The 17,743-nt window shown below is 42.2% G+C and overlaps 1 protein-coding gene across 1 annotated transcript in view; it reads right to left on the bottom strand.

The window, feature by feature from the left end:
• Window positions 1-5,671: 5,671 nt before the first annotated feature.
• SLC2A12 (solute carrier family 2 member 12) overlaps window positions 5,672-17,743 on the bottom strand; it is an 83,011-nt gene continuing 70,939 nt past the window's right edge. The window contains exon 5 of the mRNA XM_075864305.1: window positions 5,672-7,025. Within this exon, the coding sequence (XP_075720420.1) occupies window positions 6,941-7,025 (85 nt within the window). The 3' untranslated portion in view covers window positions 5,672-6,940. The remainder of the gene's footprint in view (window positions 7,026-17,743) is intronic.

Genomic DNA, 17,743 nt, shown 5'->3' with positions numbered 1-17,743 from the left:
TGAGGATCTACATTCTTACCCATAAAATGTTTTTTTAGCTCAAATTTTTTAATTTTGATAAGGAAAACAAAAAAAGCACCCCATATTTGTAAAGCAATTTCTCCCGAGTATGGTAATACCCCATATATGGTCATAAATTGCTGCTTGGACACAGTGCTCAGAAAGGTAGGAGCGCCATTTGGCTCTTGGAGCTTAAATTTTGATGAAATGGTTTTCCAGTGATATGTCACATTTGCAAGGACCATGAGGCCCTCCGAAAAGTGACTCCATTTGGTAAACTGCACCCCTCAAGGAATTTATCTAGAGGTAAGGTGAGGATTTTGACACCACAGGTTTTTTGCTGAATTTATTTAAATTGAGACGTGAAAATCAAAATTTTTCCAATAAAACGTAGAATTTTTTCATTTCCACAGAAGTCTAAAGGAGAAAGAGTACCCTAAAAATTTTTAAGTTATTTCTCTCGAGTACAGCAATAACCTAAATGTGGTCAAAAAGTGCTGCTTGAACACACGACAGGGCTCAGAAAGGGAGGAGCGCTATTTGGGAGCAAGCTTGGGTGAGAACATAAGGAACAATACAACGCCTCAGTGGGGCATAACATTTTATATAGTCCAGTAGTGGAAATAATTCTCTTTTAGGACAACAAGTCCAAGAACAAACCGTGTGAAAAAAAAGAAAGCATTCATGGTAGAATGCGGTCTAAATGTAAGAAATTATGCAAGTAGAATAGGGTCAAGTGAGGAATGTCATATGCGTCTCGAAGAAGCTCTCTCAGTAGTACCCCGGGATGATCTGTCCCTCTTCTGTGAGTTGGCACGTTGCCAGGCAGTGGCAAGTGGGGACGAGGTGGAATCAGCTTCCAGTTAGGTAATTTTGGAATTGGAATGTCCAAGTGTCACAAAAAGGTTTTAAATCAACAGCTGTGCGAAGGGTAGCAAAGCGACCATTTATCCGTGCAGTGAGGCTAAAGGGGAAACCCCAACGGTAGAAAATATGATTGTTCTATAGAGCAGTGAGTAGAGGGTGTTTTTGTCTGCGTTTTTGCGGACAATTCTGAAAGCAGCTCTATCTGGGCACCGTCAAACTCAAGGATGCAGCGAGATCTATCTAGTGTCATTATCTCTTTTTTAAGTTCATGGTCCGTCATACAACAAATAACATCTCTAGGTTGGGGTGTCATATTTTTCTAAATGCTCTGTGTGCTATATCCATTTTGATCTTATGAGAGGCAGGGGCCTCTAGAACCAGGTTGAATATAGCCTCCAGTGTTGGATTTAAATCTTTATTATGTGTCGCCTCTGGGAGGCCACAAACTCTAATGTTGTGATGCCGTCCCCTGTTATCCAGTGCCTTTCGTATTCAAAAATGGATTTGTGCTAGGCTGAAACTGTGGACTTCAGCTGAGAAACTTATCTGCGGGTGGAATCATGGTCATCCTCTAGAGTTTCTGTTAAATCTGATGAATATTTTGGCATACAGTCACAAATTCAAGGCGTCGAGTTTATCTTAACTCCACAATCGGAGATTTAAAGTCCTCTTTAGTGGGGTGCTGCTTAATTCAGGAGTGACACATTTTCATATTCTCTGCTTCAGAGTCCAATGAGGAGAACCATGAATGTGTATCTATGCCCAACTAAGACAAATGGGGGGTAGCGGTCAGCGTGGGGACCAAGGCTCTGCGTTATTTTGGTGATGATAGGCAGAGGGCTGCAGCAATTGACCCCTTTGTTCACTGGGGAGGAGGGGTTGCTGTGTAGAATGGGTCCCACAGGGGGGTTGACTGACCTGTGATGGAGGCTGTGGACAATATAGCTGGGTTTCTGGTGGGCCATCACTGGAGGCCTTCTAATTTAGGAGGGAGATCCAGGTATTTGAGAAACTGGTGCTGGATGCAGGCCGGACCTTATGGTTCTATGTTGAGCTGTCACAATATCCCCGTCTCCGTCCCCAATGAGCACCTCAGGGAGTGTGCCAGATGATGAGGCAGAGCATGGTATGTCCATGTGCTCAGGTGAGGAATGGCGGACAGACTGACTGCTGCGCTGAGGGGCCGGCGCCATCACTTTGCGGCCTAATGACGGTTCTGGTGTGACAAAGGTGTCAATGGACCCAGAGATGGAGGAGCAGAGGAGGAGAACCAGTGAGCGAGCCTATATATGCTTGGAGGACTTTCTTACCATGTAAGAGGTAAGTAAATTGCGTTATGGCCAAATGCAGGAGTTTAACCGTTATGATAGGATGGCTGGAGAACAGAGATCACCAAGGCACGTCATCCCTCATGGACATCAGGCAATGCTCCTAACGTGATAGTTTTATAGTTTGGGTAGTTATGGATGCGACGATACCAAATAAGTATAGTTTTGTTTAATGTTTTTCCTTTTTTTCCTATAATAAAGAACTTACTATGGGAAAAAGGGTGATTTTTTTTTTAATTGTAGGATTCCGTAGATGGCAGACCTGGAGGCTATTGTTAGGCCTCCAATTGCCATAGCAACCAATGGCTCCACTGCGTTTGCGTCGTGGGTGCAATAGCATTCTAACTCCTTAGATGCCGCTAAAAGTCGATATTGACTGTGGAATCTGAGGTGTTAATCAGCGGGAATCGCTGTAACAGCAGTGTGTTAGCTGTAATATACAGCTGACACCCACTGGTGATGGTGCGGGCTAAGCTTAGTACTGTTACGTTGCACTGCGCTAACACCTTGGCGGCAGCGACGTAATTGTATGTGACATGTCACCAGGGGGTGACGTTTCTAGGCAGTACCTGATGAGTTTTGGTGCTTGCTTACCAATAGGCATTAGGGCATATTTACCAATGCTGTCTAAGATCTAGACGTCGTAAATGTAGACCAGGCCGTCAGAAGATCCGCCAAAAATATCACAGTGGCGCACACACTATGATAAATGTATTTAATGCATCTTACTTGACATGTAAGGCCCAGTTCACACTGAGTTTTTTGGCTCTGATTTTGACGCGGAAACCGTGTCGGAATCAGCGCCAAAAAATGGACGAAATCACCTCCCGTTGAATTCAATGGGAGGCAGAGGCGTTTTTTTCCCGGGCAGCTTTTAGCTGCTCATGGGAAAAAAAAGTGGCATGTCCTTTCTTGCTGCGGTTCCGCCTTTGACCTCCCATTGAAAACAATTAGTTTTTTTACAGCATATTTTGCCTCCATGGTCCTCAATGGCCGTGGCAAAAAAGAGCAGGCAGGTCAAAATCTGCCTCAAAATTCTTGAAGCAATTTTGAAGCAGATTTTTTCTTCCTGCAAAATACTCTGTGTGAACCAGGCCTATCTCTTCCTTATACTACCTATTAGTTGGCTTAGTCTACAACAGTTTCTTGCTTCAAAATTTTGGCACACGTTGGTGCATTTTAAGATACGTCTCCTTTCTGTTAACCCCCCCCCCTTCCGTGACACTTTTGAAAAGTGTCTAGTGAGGCGAAAAACATCTGCTCTTTTTGGCGCAACTTAGGCCAGAATTCTGACGCAATGACAATAGTAAGTCTGCTCCATTGTTCCCAAAGAACCACAAGATGTTTATTCCATGAATTCCATGGTGGTTGTATCTAGTGCTGCATGTGTTCTAGTGTATATTGCGGACACTTCCAGCAATTCTATATCGTGCATTTTGTGGAAGAAAAATTTCCAATCTACTATAGAAGAATGAAAAAATACTATAGTCTCATTGGTTGCTACTCCATTTTTCTTAGCAATAGTTTTATATTTCAACCACTATTTCTACTGGAGACTATCAGTAACTAAACTTTCAAATTGTTATACATTATGTTAGAATAATATGTCAGGGAATATGATATCTGTACACTACAGGCAATAACAGAGATGGCATGTGTGGACACGCTGCAGCATGTTTGAGCAAAGTAGTGGCAGCTTATGAATGTGATTATTATTCATTAATTTTGACTGGGTCTTGTGCCCAAAATAGGTTCAGACAAGTGGCTTATGGCCTATTACAGCAGAGTCGTTGGCACTCTGCCCAATTTGCAAATAATATGCAAATTAATGATATCTGTCAAGGTACTTCCATTCTTTGGGTTGTACATAACACACAGGAAACTCGCCAATCACCACATACTATTACATTTATAACCCATCGATAAAAAGCAATGATATCCAGGCTGGAACACTGCAGAGGATAAATGTAGAAATAATGTCTTTTTTATTTAAGTTATGTCCCATAATGCATCCTTTCCGACTGCTGTTTTCTAAATCTTTTCAACCCAGGGAGGAGTTTAGCTACCATAAGAATGTGTGCTTCCTACATGATGGTTGTGTAGCGCAAAATACATTACATAGGGGGGTGGGATTTGATGTATTGAGCATTTGCTGGTGTGGGAGACACAAAATGCTACAATGTAGAAACAATATAGAAATGCAACACGTGGCTCATATTGATAAGATACAGAGAATGTAGGACATAGATGTACTGAATCTTATCAATATGTATTTGTATGCCTATGTTGTGGATTTTTATATCACTTATACTGTTCACTATATTGCACTATGGGAAGAAGGCAAGCCAAGGAGGTAGTGTGATGCTCTGGGCAATGTTCTGCTGGTAAACCTTAGGTTTTGGCATTTATTTGGATGTTACTTTCAAACGTACAGATGTGTTCTTCCTTACTTTTACCCTTATCTCAACATATTCTGAGATGTGTGGCATGAGATGATCAACTTTAAAGTGTAGTTAAAGGTTCGGCAAACTTCTGACATGTCATAGTGACGTTTGGATTGGTGGGGGTCCGAGCACTGAGACCCCCACCAATCGCTAGAACGTAGCAGCTGAATTGCTCGTGTGAGCGCTCAGATAAATGTATTGCACAATAAATGTATTGTGTACGGACTCAATAGAAAGACTATGAGCCCGTACTCCGATACATTGGCATTCCGGAAAAAGCCGAACAGACACGAAGCAGCTGAGCGCTCACACGAGTGCTTCAGCTGCTTCGTTCTAGCGATTGGTGGGGGTCTCAGTGCTCGGACCCCCACCAATCCAAACTTCTGACATGTCACTATGACATGTCAGAAGTTTGCCGAACGTTTAGCTGCAATTTAAATAAAAACATAATTTTGTGATATTGTGTCATGAGATGTCAATGCTATATGTGTTCATGTGTGGCCATCCAGTGGTTGTGATGTGTCTTGCAGCTTGTCAAGGGTTTTGCTAGCATGTCGTGATATTGTATTGAATTTGTTTCATGAGAAATTTGAGTACTTAACCAAATTCAAGCAAAGGTAAGGGTGGAAACCTTGCAGACCATGTACAAGCCTTCATGGTAATGAAATTTCTTAGTGGCGATGGCCTCTTTCAGCAGGATAATGCGTCCTGCCACACTGCAAAAATTGTTCAGAAATTGTTTATGGAACATGACAAAAAAATTCAAGGTGTTGGTCTCTCAATCCGTTCCAGTATCTGTAGGATGTGCTGGAAAAATAAGTCTGATCCATGGAGGCCCTACCTCACAATTTACAGGACAAGGATATGCCACTAACGTCTTGGTGTGAGAAACCACAGGACACCTTCAGAGGTCTTGTGGAGTCCATGGCTCAATGGGTCAGAGCTGTTTTGCCAGAATGAGGAGGACCTACACAATATTAGGCAGGTGGTTTTAGTGTTATGGCTTAATAGATATTGAGATACAATATAAAACATTTTGAAAATGTATTTTTATTATAAAAATCCAACATTGCTTTATATCTATTGATGACAATTATCACACTTATATATGAATTTAATGCAATGATGGTAAGGCTTCGTTCACAACCATTTGGAGCCCTTGTCGCTGAATTTGTAAAAAAAATTGCGTAAAAAATAGCACAGCATGCAGCTCTAATTTTTCTGGTAAAATCATGGACAGCGTGACGGAAAGCCGGCGGACCCCATTAAATTCAAAGTGGTCCATCAGGCACCGTTGTTGTCCCGCATGTGACGAATCCAGCACTGCCATTATTTTCGTTTTCTGTTCCTTTGACGGAACAGATGAAGGGAAATATAAACGCAGATGTGAACTCAGCCTTATTTAAACTTATTATAAATACCATTAATTAAACTAGCAGCATTTTGTACATAACAGTACTAGAAATAATAATATGGATCATTGTGCAATCTCATCAACAATATCATTGGAAATTATTATACAGCGTGGAAGATGAATCTAGGCGGAGCTAATCATTACTTAGCCATAGTCCAATGTCTATCGCTATTAGTAATATGTAGTATAATATTATATTTTTATGGTTATTCAGGAATATTTCATTTTGTGTTCTAGAATGAACTTCAGAGTATTTACATAAGGTAAATACCTTTATTTTGGAGCTACTGCTACACGGCGACTTTGGTCGCTACCCATAAAGATTGCAATGTAATGATTGTTAATGTGTTCACATGGCGACACACGGCTTAACGCATTTGCAACCAGACAGTTGCAGAAAATCTAAACCTGCAGGATTGTTGGCTGCAGATCGCAAGTCGCAGACAAATCTACCTGCACAGATTTTAATTTAAGTCGCATGCAACTGCTACTCATTTGCGACATGTCCAAAATGTCCTTTTTTGGAGTGTTTTTTTTTGGATGTTGCAATTTCTAAATCGCATGCCACACGCAGCCAAATTGCATCTTCAAATAGTAATGCAGCAGCAAGTCACAGACAAATTGAAAATATTTTTTTGTTGTGCGACTTGATGTTCTGCGACCTAAGTCACTGTTTCTTACAGAAATTTCTGAAAAAATGCCAGATGTGGATATACCCATATAATTGTAAATTCCATTATGTCATTGTCATTTCAAACAGTAAATTGTACATGAAAAAAAACATGTTTTTAATTAAATTACACTTTTCCAAATATTGCTGATGTTTCAGTCGGAAATGGAATCTAAACCAAAGCTCCTGCTTCCCATTTATTACTCAGAAATGACCTCTAGGTAGTGGTCTGAGAAAGTTCCATTGGCACCAACTTCTGTCTACTTCTACTCCTGGAGAGGAAGGAACGGCACATGTATTTCCTGGAAAATAAGACAATTATACATTTATTGCTGTAGGTAGAATATACACATGGCTTAAAGTAGTGGTTCACCAGTTACACAACATTTGGTAATTATATAGAGCAGTTCTAGTGTTTTGTACAATTTTATTATTATTATTATTATTATGCCTTACTTTGCATCTTACAATTTTTAAACGGTAGAATTGTCTTATGAATTATTGGCTACAATTAATTACCATTTACATGCACATTATAAGTATCACCTACTAAAAAAACAACAAAAAAACAAATCCCACGTTTTTTATAATTTATGTTATCTATTCTATTATTTTATTTATGATATATCTTCTGTTTCAGAAAAAGTTGGTTTACAACCAATATAGCCACCATTCCAGTTCCCAGATGGGTTGTCACCCAGCTGCCCCTGTTATGTTTTTATATCTGCCTAATGATGGTGATTTACTATTCATGTGAAAAGCTGGATGACAAGTCCCGTGACTATATTGGTTGTCACCCGGCATTCTCAAAATGGTTGAATGGAATTTACACAATTAGGACAGTTCAACTTTATAGGGCATGCCCCCACGTGGCGGATTTTCTCCGCAAGTGTCCGCATCAATGCCGCACATAATCCGCATTGCGGATTACGCTGCGGATCTGCCAAAAATGTGCAGTAAATTGATGCGGACTAGCTGCTGCGGACTGCGGAAAAAGTGCTTCCCTTCTCTCTATCAGTGCAGGATAGAGAGAAGGGACAGCACTTTCCCTAGTGAAAGTAAACGCATTTCATACTTACCGGCCGTTGTCTTGGTGACGCGTCCCTCTTTTGGCATCCAGCCCTACCTCCCTGGATGACGCGGCAGTCCATGTGACCGCTGCAGCCTGTGATTGGCTGCAGCCGTCACTTAGACTGAAGCGTCATCCTGGGAAGCCGGACTGGAGACAGAAGCAGGGAGTTCTCGGTAAGTATGAACTTCTATTTTTTTTACAGGTTGCTGTATATTGGGATCGGTAGTCACTGTCCAGGGGGCAGAAACAGTTACTGCCGATAGCTTAACTCTTTCAGCACCCTGGACAGTGACTATTTACTGACGTCTCCTAGCAACGCTCCCGTAATTCCGGGAGCCCCATTGACTTCCTCAGTCTGGCTGTAGACCTAGAAATACATAGGTCCAGCCAGAATGAAGAAATGTCATGTCCAAAAAGCAAGACGCATCCGCAGCACACATAACATGTGCATGACAGCTGCGGACTTCATTGCGGAATTTAGAATCTCCATTGAAGTCAATGGAGAAATTCCGCCATGAGTCCACAACCAGTCCGCCACTGGTCCGCAACAGACAGAGCATGCTGCGGACACCAAATTCCGCTCCGCAGCCTATGCTCCGCAGCGGAATTTTACTCAACGTCTAAACGAACACATCTAAATTAAAGTGGAAGTCAATGGAGAAACGGCTCCGCTGCGGATTAACACTGCGGAGTGTCCGCAGCGGAATTCAAGTGAAATTCCGCCACGTGTGAACCCAGCCTTAGTGTTGTTTTCTCCAAATTATTTTTATGCCTCTGCCTATATAAAGGTGGTGTCTGCTTTAGACAATCCTTTTTATCACCATTAGGGGGGATTCACACGAGCGTGATTTGGCAGCGTGTAGGCCGCGTGGTTTTCGCGCGGCACGCAATGCCCTATAGAAGTCTATGGGGCAGTACACACAGTCCGTGTATTTTGCGCAGCGTTTGTTCGCTGTGCAAAATACGCGACAGGTTCAATAACTCTGCGTATTTCACGCATCACGCACCCATTGAAGTCAATGGGTGCGTGAAAACCAGGCAGGTCGCACGGAAGCTCTTCCGTGCAAACCGACTGAAACAGCGCACGAGCTGTCAAAAGGATGAATGGAAACAGAAAAGCACCACGTGCTTTTCTGTTTCCAAGCATCCAAACGGAGTGTCTTTGCGAGGAGCGAACCCTGACAACCGAAGCTAACTTCACCGGGTTCGGCCAAACTCGTTTTGGCCGAACCCGGCAAAAAAATTTCCGGTCCGCGACGTCGGGAGACATTCACTGTGCATGGTGCTGAAAGAGTTAAACTGTTTCAGCACCATGGACAGTGACTTGCGATCCCAAAATACATGAACCTGTAAAAAAAAACGAAGTTCTAACTTACCGATTACTCCTGTCTCCTTCCTGCAGTCCGACCTCCCGGGATGACACTTCAGTTCAAGTGACAGCTCCAGCCAATCACAGGCCAAGCACAGGCTGCAGCCAATCACAGGCTGCAGCGGTCACTTGGACTGCCGCGTCATCCAGGGAGGTGGGGCCCGATGTCAAGAGAGGCGCGTCACCAAGGACGCGTCACCAAGGCAACGGCCGGGAAGTTCTCGGTAAGTAGGAAATTTATCTTTTTTTTTACAGGTTTTTCGCTGTTGTGTTCGGCATTCACTGTCGAGGGTGCTGAAAGATTTAGCTCTTTCAGCACCTTGGACAGTGACGGGCGTCGACAAGCCTCATCTCTATGATGCCGGCTGCGCGAAAATCACGCAGCCGCGCATCAGACACGCATGACACACGCAGCTGTCAAATGGTTTTTGCGCTCGCAAAACGCTGCGTTGTTTGCGCGCGCAAAAACGCAACGTTCGTATGAATCTGCCCTTAGGGTATTATGAGGTAATAGTCAGCCCTTCTATTTGTTAGAGCAAAGCCAGGCTGGAAGATCACTAGACAATGGACATTTACTGGTCAATGCAATGGCTTTCAACTAGCAGTTTCTCCAGGAATAATAGATATTGGGGTTTGCTCAACTGTACAACTTCTTTGAGGCCACTCTATGATTTATATATCCAAGATGTAAAACATTGTGAGTTACTAGTAGTCTTACATATAAGCCTTGTTCACACAGTGAAGACTTGATGCAGATTTTGCATGTATTTTTTAAGCCAAAACCAGGAACGGAACCTAAACCGTAGAAATATATAAAGGAAGGCCTCATACACCTTCTCTCCTGGATCCAATTCTGGTTTTGGCTTAAAAAATTCATGCAAAATCTGCAGCAAATCTGCACTGTGTGAACAGGGCCTTAGGTTATCCTCACATATGGACACAACACTATGCTCTCAAGTCAGACAGGCTGCCCAGCTATATACATGTACTGAAAATTGAACCTACCATTTAATGTATGTATACTGAAAAACAGACTAGCATTTATCTTTCTGCCCAGCCACGTAAGTCCATGATTTATCAGACTGAGCATTTTCACTGGTTAATGATAAAATATTTAAGGCTAAGTTCACACTACTGTTAAACTCTGTTTAGCTCTCTTTCGTCGGAGGAAGAGATGATTTCAATGTTAATTTTTTTGGTTTCCGTTTGCCTCCGTTTTTCTAGGTTTCCTTTTTTTTATGGAAGCAAACGGTAAGCATCTGAAACAAAAGAATTACCATTGAAATCAATGGTAATTCTAACAGAAGCAATGCTTTCTATTTGGACTCTCGTTCACCTCTTCCTCTGACGGAAGAGAGCTAAACGTACTATAATGGTAGTGTGACAGGGGCCTAACATAATAGGTCTATTCTAACCAGAGATAGCTACTACATATCATGACAGATACTGCAACCTTAGATAGAAATAGGTTATATGGCATTACACTGATTTATAATAAACAACATACAAATAAGGCTCTGTTCACATCTGAGTATTTAATAGGCTTAGTTTTTACCTCAATGAATAATAAGTATATAATTGTTGACTTCTTCCGGTAATGTGTCTGTTACTACATGCGGTGGTGTACCTTCCATACAAGTAGACTGTGCGAATGGTATGAGGCCCAGAGGGGGCACAGAACTCAAGTGCTTCTCCTGCTTCCCCATATGAATTATGTTGTTCTTCAGCCAAAACTAGGGGGAGCTCATTGAATAGGGATTTTTACTGCTCCTATTGAACCTGTATTTAATTTTCTGAGAGACTAAATTTTGGGTTTTTATTAACGGTTAGCCATAATCATCAACATTGAAAGACCATAATGCTAGAAATGGATCACTCTGTGTGTGTGTAATGAATCCATTTAATATATGAGTTTCACTTTTTGAATTGAATTACTGAAATAAATTAACTTTTTGATATTCTAATTCATTGAGAAGGACTAGTATAGAAGCTGTATCTTGCACTCAAACCTAAATCCGTCAGGTCAGCGGGACTGACAGCTTCGTTGACAGCGGGTCCTGCGTGTCTTTAACACACAGGTTCCACCTGTTATCGATCACATTTATGTTCATAAACTTAGATATGATCGATAACAGGTGGATCTTGCGTGTCAGAGACACGCAGGTCCCTCTGTCACCGAAGCTGTCAGTCCTGCTGACCTGATGGATTGGGGTTTGAACGAAAGCTACAGATTTTATGTATCCAGGATACATAGAAGCTGTATTTAAAGGGTAACTAAACGTTCAACAAACTTCTGACATGTCATAGTGACATGTCAGAAGTTTTGATCGTGGGGTCCTAGCACTGAGATCCCCACCGATTGCTAATACGAAGCTGCAGGAGTGCTCATGTGAGCTGCTTAGTTTCTGTTCGGCTTTTTCCAGAAATCGATGTAGCGGTGTACGGACTAAATAGAAAGTCTATGGGCCTGTACACTGCTAAATCGACTTTCCGGAAAAGGCTGAACAAAACTTTATTTATTTTTCTGTCAATAGAGTGGTGTGAGGGATTATTTAGCTGGTGCCAGTGCTGTTAATACATCAATATAGTTAATTGGCTGAATGTACATATGGTCCAAGCTAAGTTAATTAAAATAAATGTACACAAGGCTCTGGGACCAGATGGGTTACACCCTAGAGTTCTTAACCCTTTCACGCCGCAGCCCTTTTTCAGATTTTCATTTTCGTTTTTCCCTCCCCACCTTCCAAAGGCCATAACGCCTTTATTTTTCCGTCGATATAGTACTATGAGGGCTTCATTTTTGTGGGACAAGTTGTAGTTTTGCGGGACAAGTTGTAGTTTTGCCATATAATGTACTAGGAAACGGGAAAAAAATTATTTGTGGGGTAGAAAATGAAAAAAACAGCGATTCCGCCATAGTTTGTTGAGCGCCATTTTTACAGAATTCACTGTACAATTAAAACAACATGTTAATTTTATTCTATGGGTCAATACGATTACGCCGATACCAAATATGTGTAGTTTTTTTTATGTTTTACTACTTTTACAAGTAAAAACCTAAGTGTAAAAAAGAAAATTTAATTTGTTTCACCAAATTCCGAGAGCCGTAACTTCTTTATTTTTCCGTCGATTAAGTTGTACAAGGGCTTATTTTTTTGCGGGATAAGCTGTAGTTTTTAATAATACCATTTTGGTGCAAATGTGACGGTTTGATCACTTTTTATTTAATTTTTTATGGGAGATGAGTTGACCAAAAAATAGAGATTCTGGCGTTTACAATTTTTTTTTTTACGGCGTTCACCGTGCGGGTTAAATAATGATATATTGTGATAGTTCAGACTTTTACGGACGCGGCGATACCAATTATGTTTATTTATTTAATTTTTTACTATGCTCTATGGCGAAAATGGGAAAAGGGGGGTTTTTTGAACTTTTAATTTTTTTTTACACAAAAAAAACAACTTTATTTAACTCATTTTTACATTTTTTATTAGTCCCCCTAGGGGACTTCAACCAGCGATCGTTAGATCGCTTGCACGATATACTGCAATACTAATGTATTGCAGTATATCGTGATTCTGACAGTCTCCTATGAAGCCCTGCCGGAGGCAGAGCTTCATAGGAGTACCAAGATGTACCAAGGAGTACCAAGATGGCAGACCTGGGGGACTTCGTCAGACCCCCAGGCAGCCGTGTGAACCAACGGCTCCACCCGATCTCTCCGCGGGGGTGCCGTTGAGACGTTACAGGGGGTCGCCCCCCTGTTTTTAGTAATTTAAATGCCGCGATCTCAGCCCTTGAGCCCGCTCCATATTCCCCCACCCGGCGTGCGCCGTATATATACGGCGGATGTCGGGAAGGGGTTAAAGAGCTTAGTTCAGCTATTTTTGCCCCCCTCCTTATAATATTCAGAGATTCTCTAGTGACTGGTATAGTGCCAAGGGACTGGCGCAGGGAAAATGTGGTGCCTATTTTCAAAAGGGGTTCTAAGGTCTTCCACGGGTAATTATAGACCAGTTAGCTTAACATCCATCGTGGAGAAAATGTTAGAGGGGCTATTGAGAGACTATATACAGGAGTATGCGACAAAAAAAAAACTAGTATTGTAAGTGACAGACAGCATGGTTTTACTAAAGACAGAAGTTGTCAAACCAACCTGATTTGTTTTTATGAAGAGGTGAGTAGAAGCCTAGACAGAGGGGCCGCTGTGGATATAGTGTTTTTGAACTTTGCATTTGACACTGTCCCTCATAGACGCCTAATGGGTAAATTAAGGATTATAGGTTTAGAACGTCTAGTTTGTAATTGGATTGATAATTGGCTCAAGGACCGTATCCAGAGAGTTGTGGACAATGATTCCTGCTCTGAATGGTCCCCGGTTATAAGTGGTGTACCCCAGGGTTCAGTGCTGGGACCACTATTATTCAACTTATTTATTAATGATATAGAGGATGGGATTAATAGCACTATTTCTATTTTTGCAGATGACACCAAGCTATATAGTTTTGTTCAGTCTATGGAAGATGTTCGTAAATTACAAGCTGATTTGGACACACTGAGTGTTTGGGCATCCACTTGGCAAATGAGGTTAAATGTAGATAAATGTAAAGTTATGCATCTGGGTACCAACACTCTGCATGCATCATATGTCCTAGGGGGAGCTACACTGGGGGAGTCACTTGTTGAGAAGGATCTGGGTGTACTTGTAGATCATAAACTAAATAACAGCATGCAATGTCAATCAGCTGCTTCAAAGGCCAGCAGGATATTGTCGTGTATTAATAGAGGCATGGACTCGCGGGACAGGGATGTAATATTACCACTTTACAAAGCATTAGTGAGGCCTCATCTAGAATATGCAGTTCAGTTCTGGGCTCCAGTTCATAGAAAGGATGCCCTGGAGTTGGAAAAAATACAAAGAAGAGCAACAAAGCTAATAAGGGGCATGGAGATTCTTAGTTATGAGGAAAGATTAAAAGAATTAAACCTATTTAGTCTTGAAAAGAAACGACTTTGGGGGGACATGATTAATTTGTATAAATATATGAATGGCACATACAAAAAATATGGTGCAATCCTGTTCCATGTAAAACCCCCTAAAAAAACAAGGGGGTACTGTAAATCTGTGCAATGGCCTACGTCAGGAGCTGGTCACAGCAGGGACAGTAGATGGCTTTAAAAAAGGGTTAGATAATTTCCTAGAATGAAAAAATATCAGCTCCTATGTGAATGTGTAGAATTTTTGTTTCATCCCTTCCATTTCCCATCCCTTGGTTGAACTTGATGGACATATGTCTTTTTTCGACTGTACTAACTATGTAACCATGTAAAGTATTCCAGTGCTATGTTAATGCTTAAATATGTTCACTGCTTTGCCCACCCCTTTACCAAGTCTCTTTGGGCAGGATGAGATCAGTTTGCTATAAGCAATAAAAAAAAGTGATAGTTCTTGCCACTGCTTTCTTCTGCAAACCCTACTGACTCGTTCCCACAGTGTTTTGAGGAACTCTGGATGCGAAAGACTGCTTAGCCACTGATAGCAGGAAAGCCTCTTCTCTAAAAATGAACTTTAATTTCATGAACTAACTTATATAGTTTATTTATCCCTGACAATTCAAAAGAGGATCCCAGCAATACCAATCATCACAATGTAAATTATCTTACATGGAGCCTGTAGTTGACAGCTTATTATCGAACGTGAGAGGTTTATTATTGAGATCACGACTTGTACTTTCCTATTTTGATAGACTAACAGAATGCAGTGACCTCACTGGGTGTTGTAAAGCTAGCTGACTACGACATTAATCAAAATAGGGTGATTCATTACTGTGGGAAGTCTGCAGGTCATTGCCAATTGTTTGCATGGTCAGAAGGTGCAAAGCAACTACAAATGGCATTGAACTGTGGAGACTTGTAGTGACAAAAAAATGAAGCTTCAATCTACTACCTCTACAAACATTCAGTAATATCTATGTTTAACTAAAAATACTGGCTGTTATTTATATCACCCTCGCCCAATTAACCATAGATCAGTAAAGCTATTAGCTACGACACAGATAGATATGCACTGAAGAGAGATGATAGCAGTGGCGTAGCTATAGGGGTCGCAGCGGTCGCAGTTGCGACCGGGCGCGTAAGCCAGGGGGGCCCGTAGGCCCCCCTCGCCACACTAACGCTGACTGCAGGGCCGGGCTGCCTATCTGGCAAATGCCAGATGCCGGTGTATGTAGTGTGCTGCTGCTGCCCGCCCACCTCTTTATCCCCAGCGGCGGGCCCTGCCCTGTAGTCTGACACATTTCCCCTCCCTGAGCAGCGCACAGCCCACTTGCTGGACGCTATACTACGCAGCCTGCTGCAGTCCAGCCAATTAGTGTGGGTCATACTGATTGGCTGGGCTGCACTAGGCTGTGTACTACAGCGGCCAGCATGTAGACTGTGCACTGCATAGGGGGGAATTGTCGTGGTCCTAGCAGCAGCAGCAGCAGGAGGTGCCTCATGAGTCGTCGACTGACCTTTTCCACTTCCACTCCCCCGGCCCAATCATATTACATCTTGTACCTGCTCTGCATAAGTAGGTATGTCCAGCCACCTGCCCACATTCATCCTCGGGGGACAGAGTGCCGGCTACATCATGGCTCACAGAGCTGAGCAGAGACATAGGCAGCACTGCAGCAGCTTATAAGAAAAAAGTGTGTCCCCAGTACTTTGCAAAGAAACTACTGTCTGTTATGCCCTTCCCCTGCATTGGGAACTATAACTCTAATCCGATCATGTGTGATACTGTCTGCTGGGCCTTATATCTAATCCAATCATGTGTGATACTGTCTGCTGAGCTACTGTATCTAATCCTATCATGTGTGATACTGTCTGCTGAGCTACTGTATCTAATCCTATCATGTGTAATACTGTCTGCTGAGCCAATGTATCTAATCCTATCATGTGTGATGCTGTCTGCTCAGCCACTGTATCTAATCCTATCATGTGTGATACAGTCTGCTGAGCCACTGTATCTAATCCTATCATGTGTGATACTGTCTGCCGAGCCACTGTATCTAATCCTATCATGTGTGATACTGTCTGCTGAGCCACTGTATCTAATCCTATCATGTGTGATACTGTCTGCTGAGCCACTGTATCTAATCCTATCATGTGTGATACTGTCTGCTGAGCTGTGTATCTGATACTGTCTGCTCAGCCACTGTAGCTAATCCTATCATGTGTGATACTGTCTACTGGGCCCTATATCTAATCCTATCATGTGTGATACTGTCTACTGGGCCCTATATCTAATCCTATCATGTGTGATACTGTCTGCTCAGCCACTGTATCTAATCCTATCATGTGTGATACTGTCTACTCAGCCACTGTATCTAATCCTATCATGTGTGATACTGTCTGCTGAGCCAATGTATCTAATCCTATCCATAGTTTATAGGGTCATAGCGCTATAGATATGCTATGCTGTCTCCTATACACACATATTTTTTTTTGGGGGGGGGGGGGACACATATGTATTGGGGCTATTTCCCCTGACATTTTAAGCCTTAGTGACAGCCCGGCTGCTAGTGCTGCATTGTTGGGTCACTTAGGTGACCCAGCGATGCAGCTAAAGGCTGCGGACCGTCGGCCATAAGAACTTTTGCATCGGGGCCCATGAGCCTTTAGCTACGCCCCTGGATGATAGATAGATAGATAGATAGATAGATAGATAGATAGATAGATAGACAGACAGACAGACAGACAGACAGACAGACAGACAGACAGACAGACAGACAGACAGACAGACAGATAGATAGATAGATAGATAGATAGATAGATAGATAGATAGATAGATAGATAGATAGATAGATAGATAGAATGCATTTGGAAAGTCTTCAGACCCTTTCAATTTGTTTTACATTTCGTTATGTTGAGGCCTTGTGCTAAAATAAAAATAAAAATCAAGTTTTCCCCCATCATTCTGCACTCAATACCCCATAATGACAAAGTACAGGATGTTAGTAATCTTTGCTGATTTATTGAAAAGGAAAAACTAAAATATTGCATTGACATAAGTATTCAGACCAATTACTCAGTACTTAGTTGAAGCACCTTTGGCAGTGATAACAGCCTCCAGTCTTCTTGGGTATGATGCCACGTGGTTTGCACACCTGGATTTGGGGATTTTCTGCCATTCTCTTCAGATCCTCTCAAGCTCTGTCAGGTTGGATGGGGACCATTGATGGACTGATGGACAGACATTTTCAGGTCTCTCCAGAGATGTTTGATTGGGTTCAAGTCAGGGCTCTAGATGGGCCACTAAAGGACATTCACAGAGTTGTCGCTAAGCCACTCCTGTGTTGTCTTGGCTGTGTGCTTAGGGTCATTGAACCTTCGGCCCAGTCTGAGGTCCAGAACACTCTGGATCAGGTTTTCATTAAGAATATCTCTGTACTTTGCTACATTCATCTTTCCCTCAACCCTGACCAGTCTCCCTGTCCCAACTGTTGAAAAACACCCCACAGCATGATGCTGCCACCACCATGCTTCGTTGTAGAGATGGTATTGGGCAGGTGAAGAACAGTGCCTGGTTTCCTCCA

This window comes from Rhinoderma darwinii, chromosome 4 (genome assembly GCF_050947455.1).
Source record: "Rhinoderma darwinii isolate aRhiDar2 chromosome 4, aRhiDar2.hap1, whole genome shotgun sequence".
Classification (NCBI taxonomy): Eukaryota; Metazoa; Chordata; class Amphibia; order Anura; family Rhinodermatidae; genus Rhinoderma; species Rhinoderma darwinii.
Note: the sequence above shows the minus strand (reverse complement) of the source record. Positions and strands in the feature narration are given on the sequence as shown.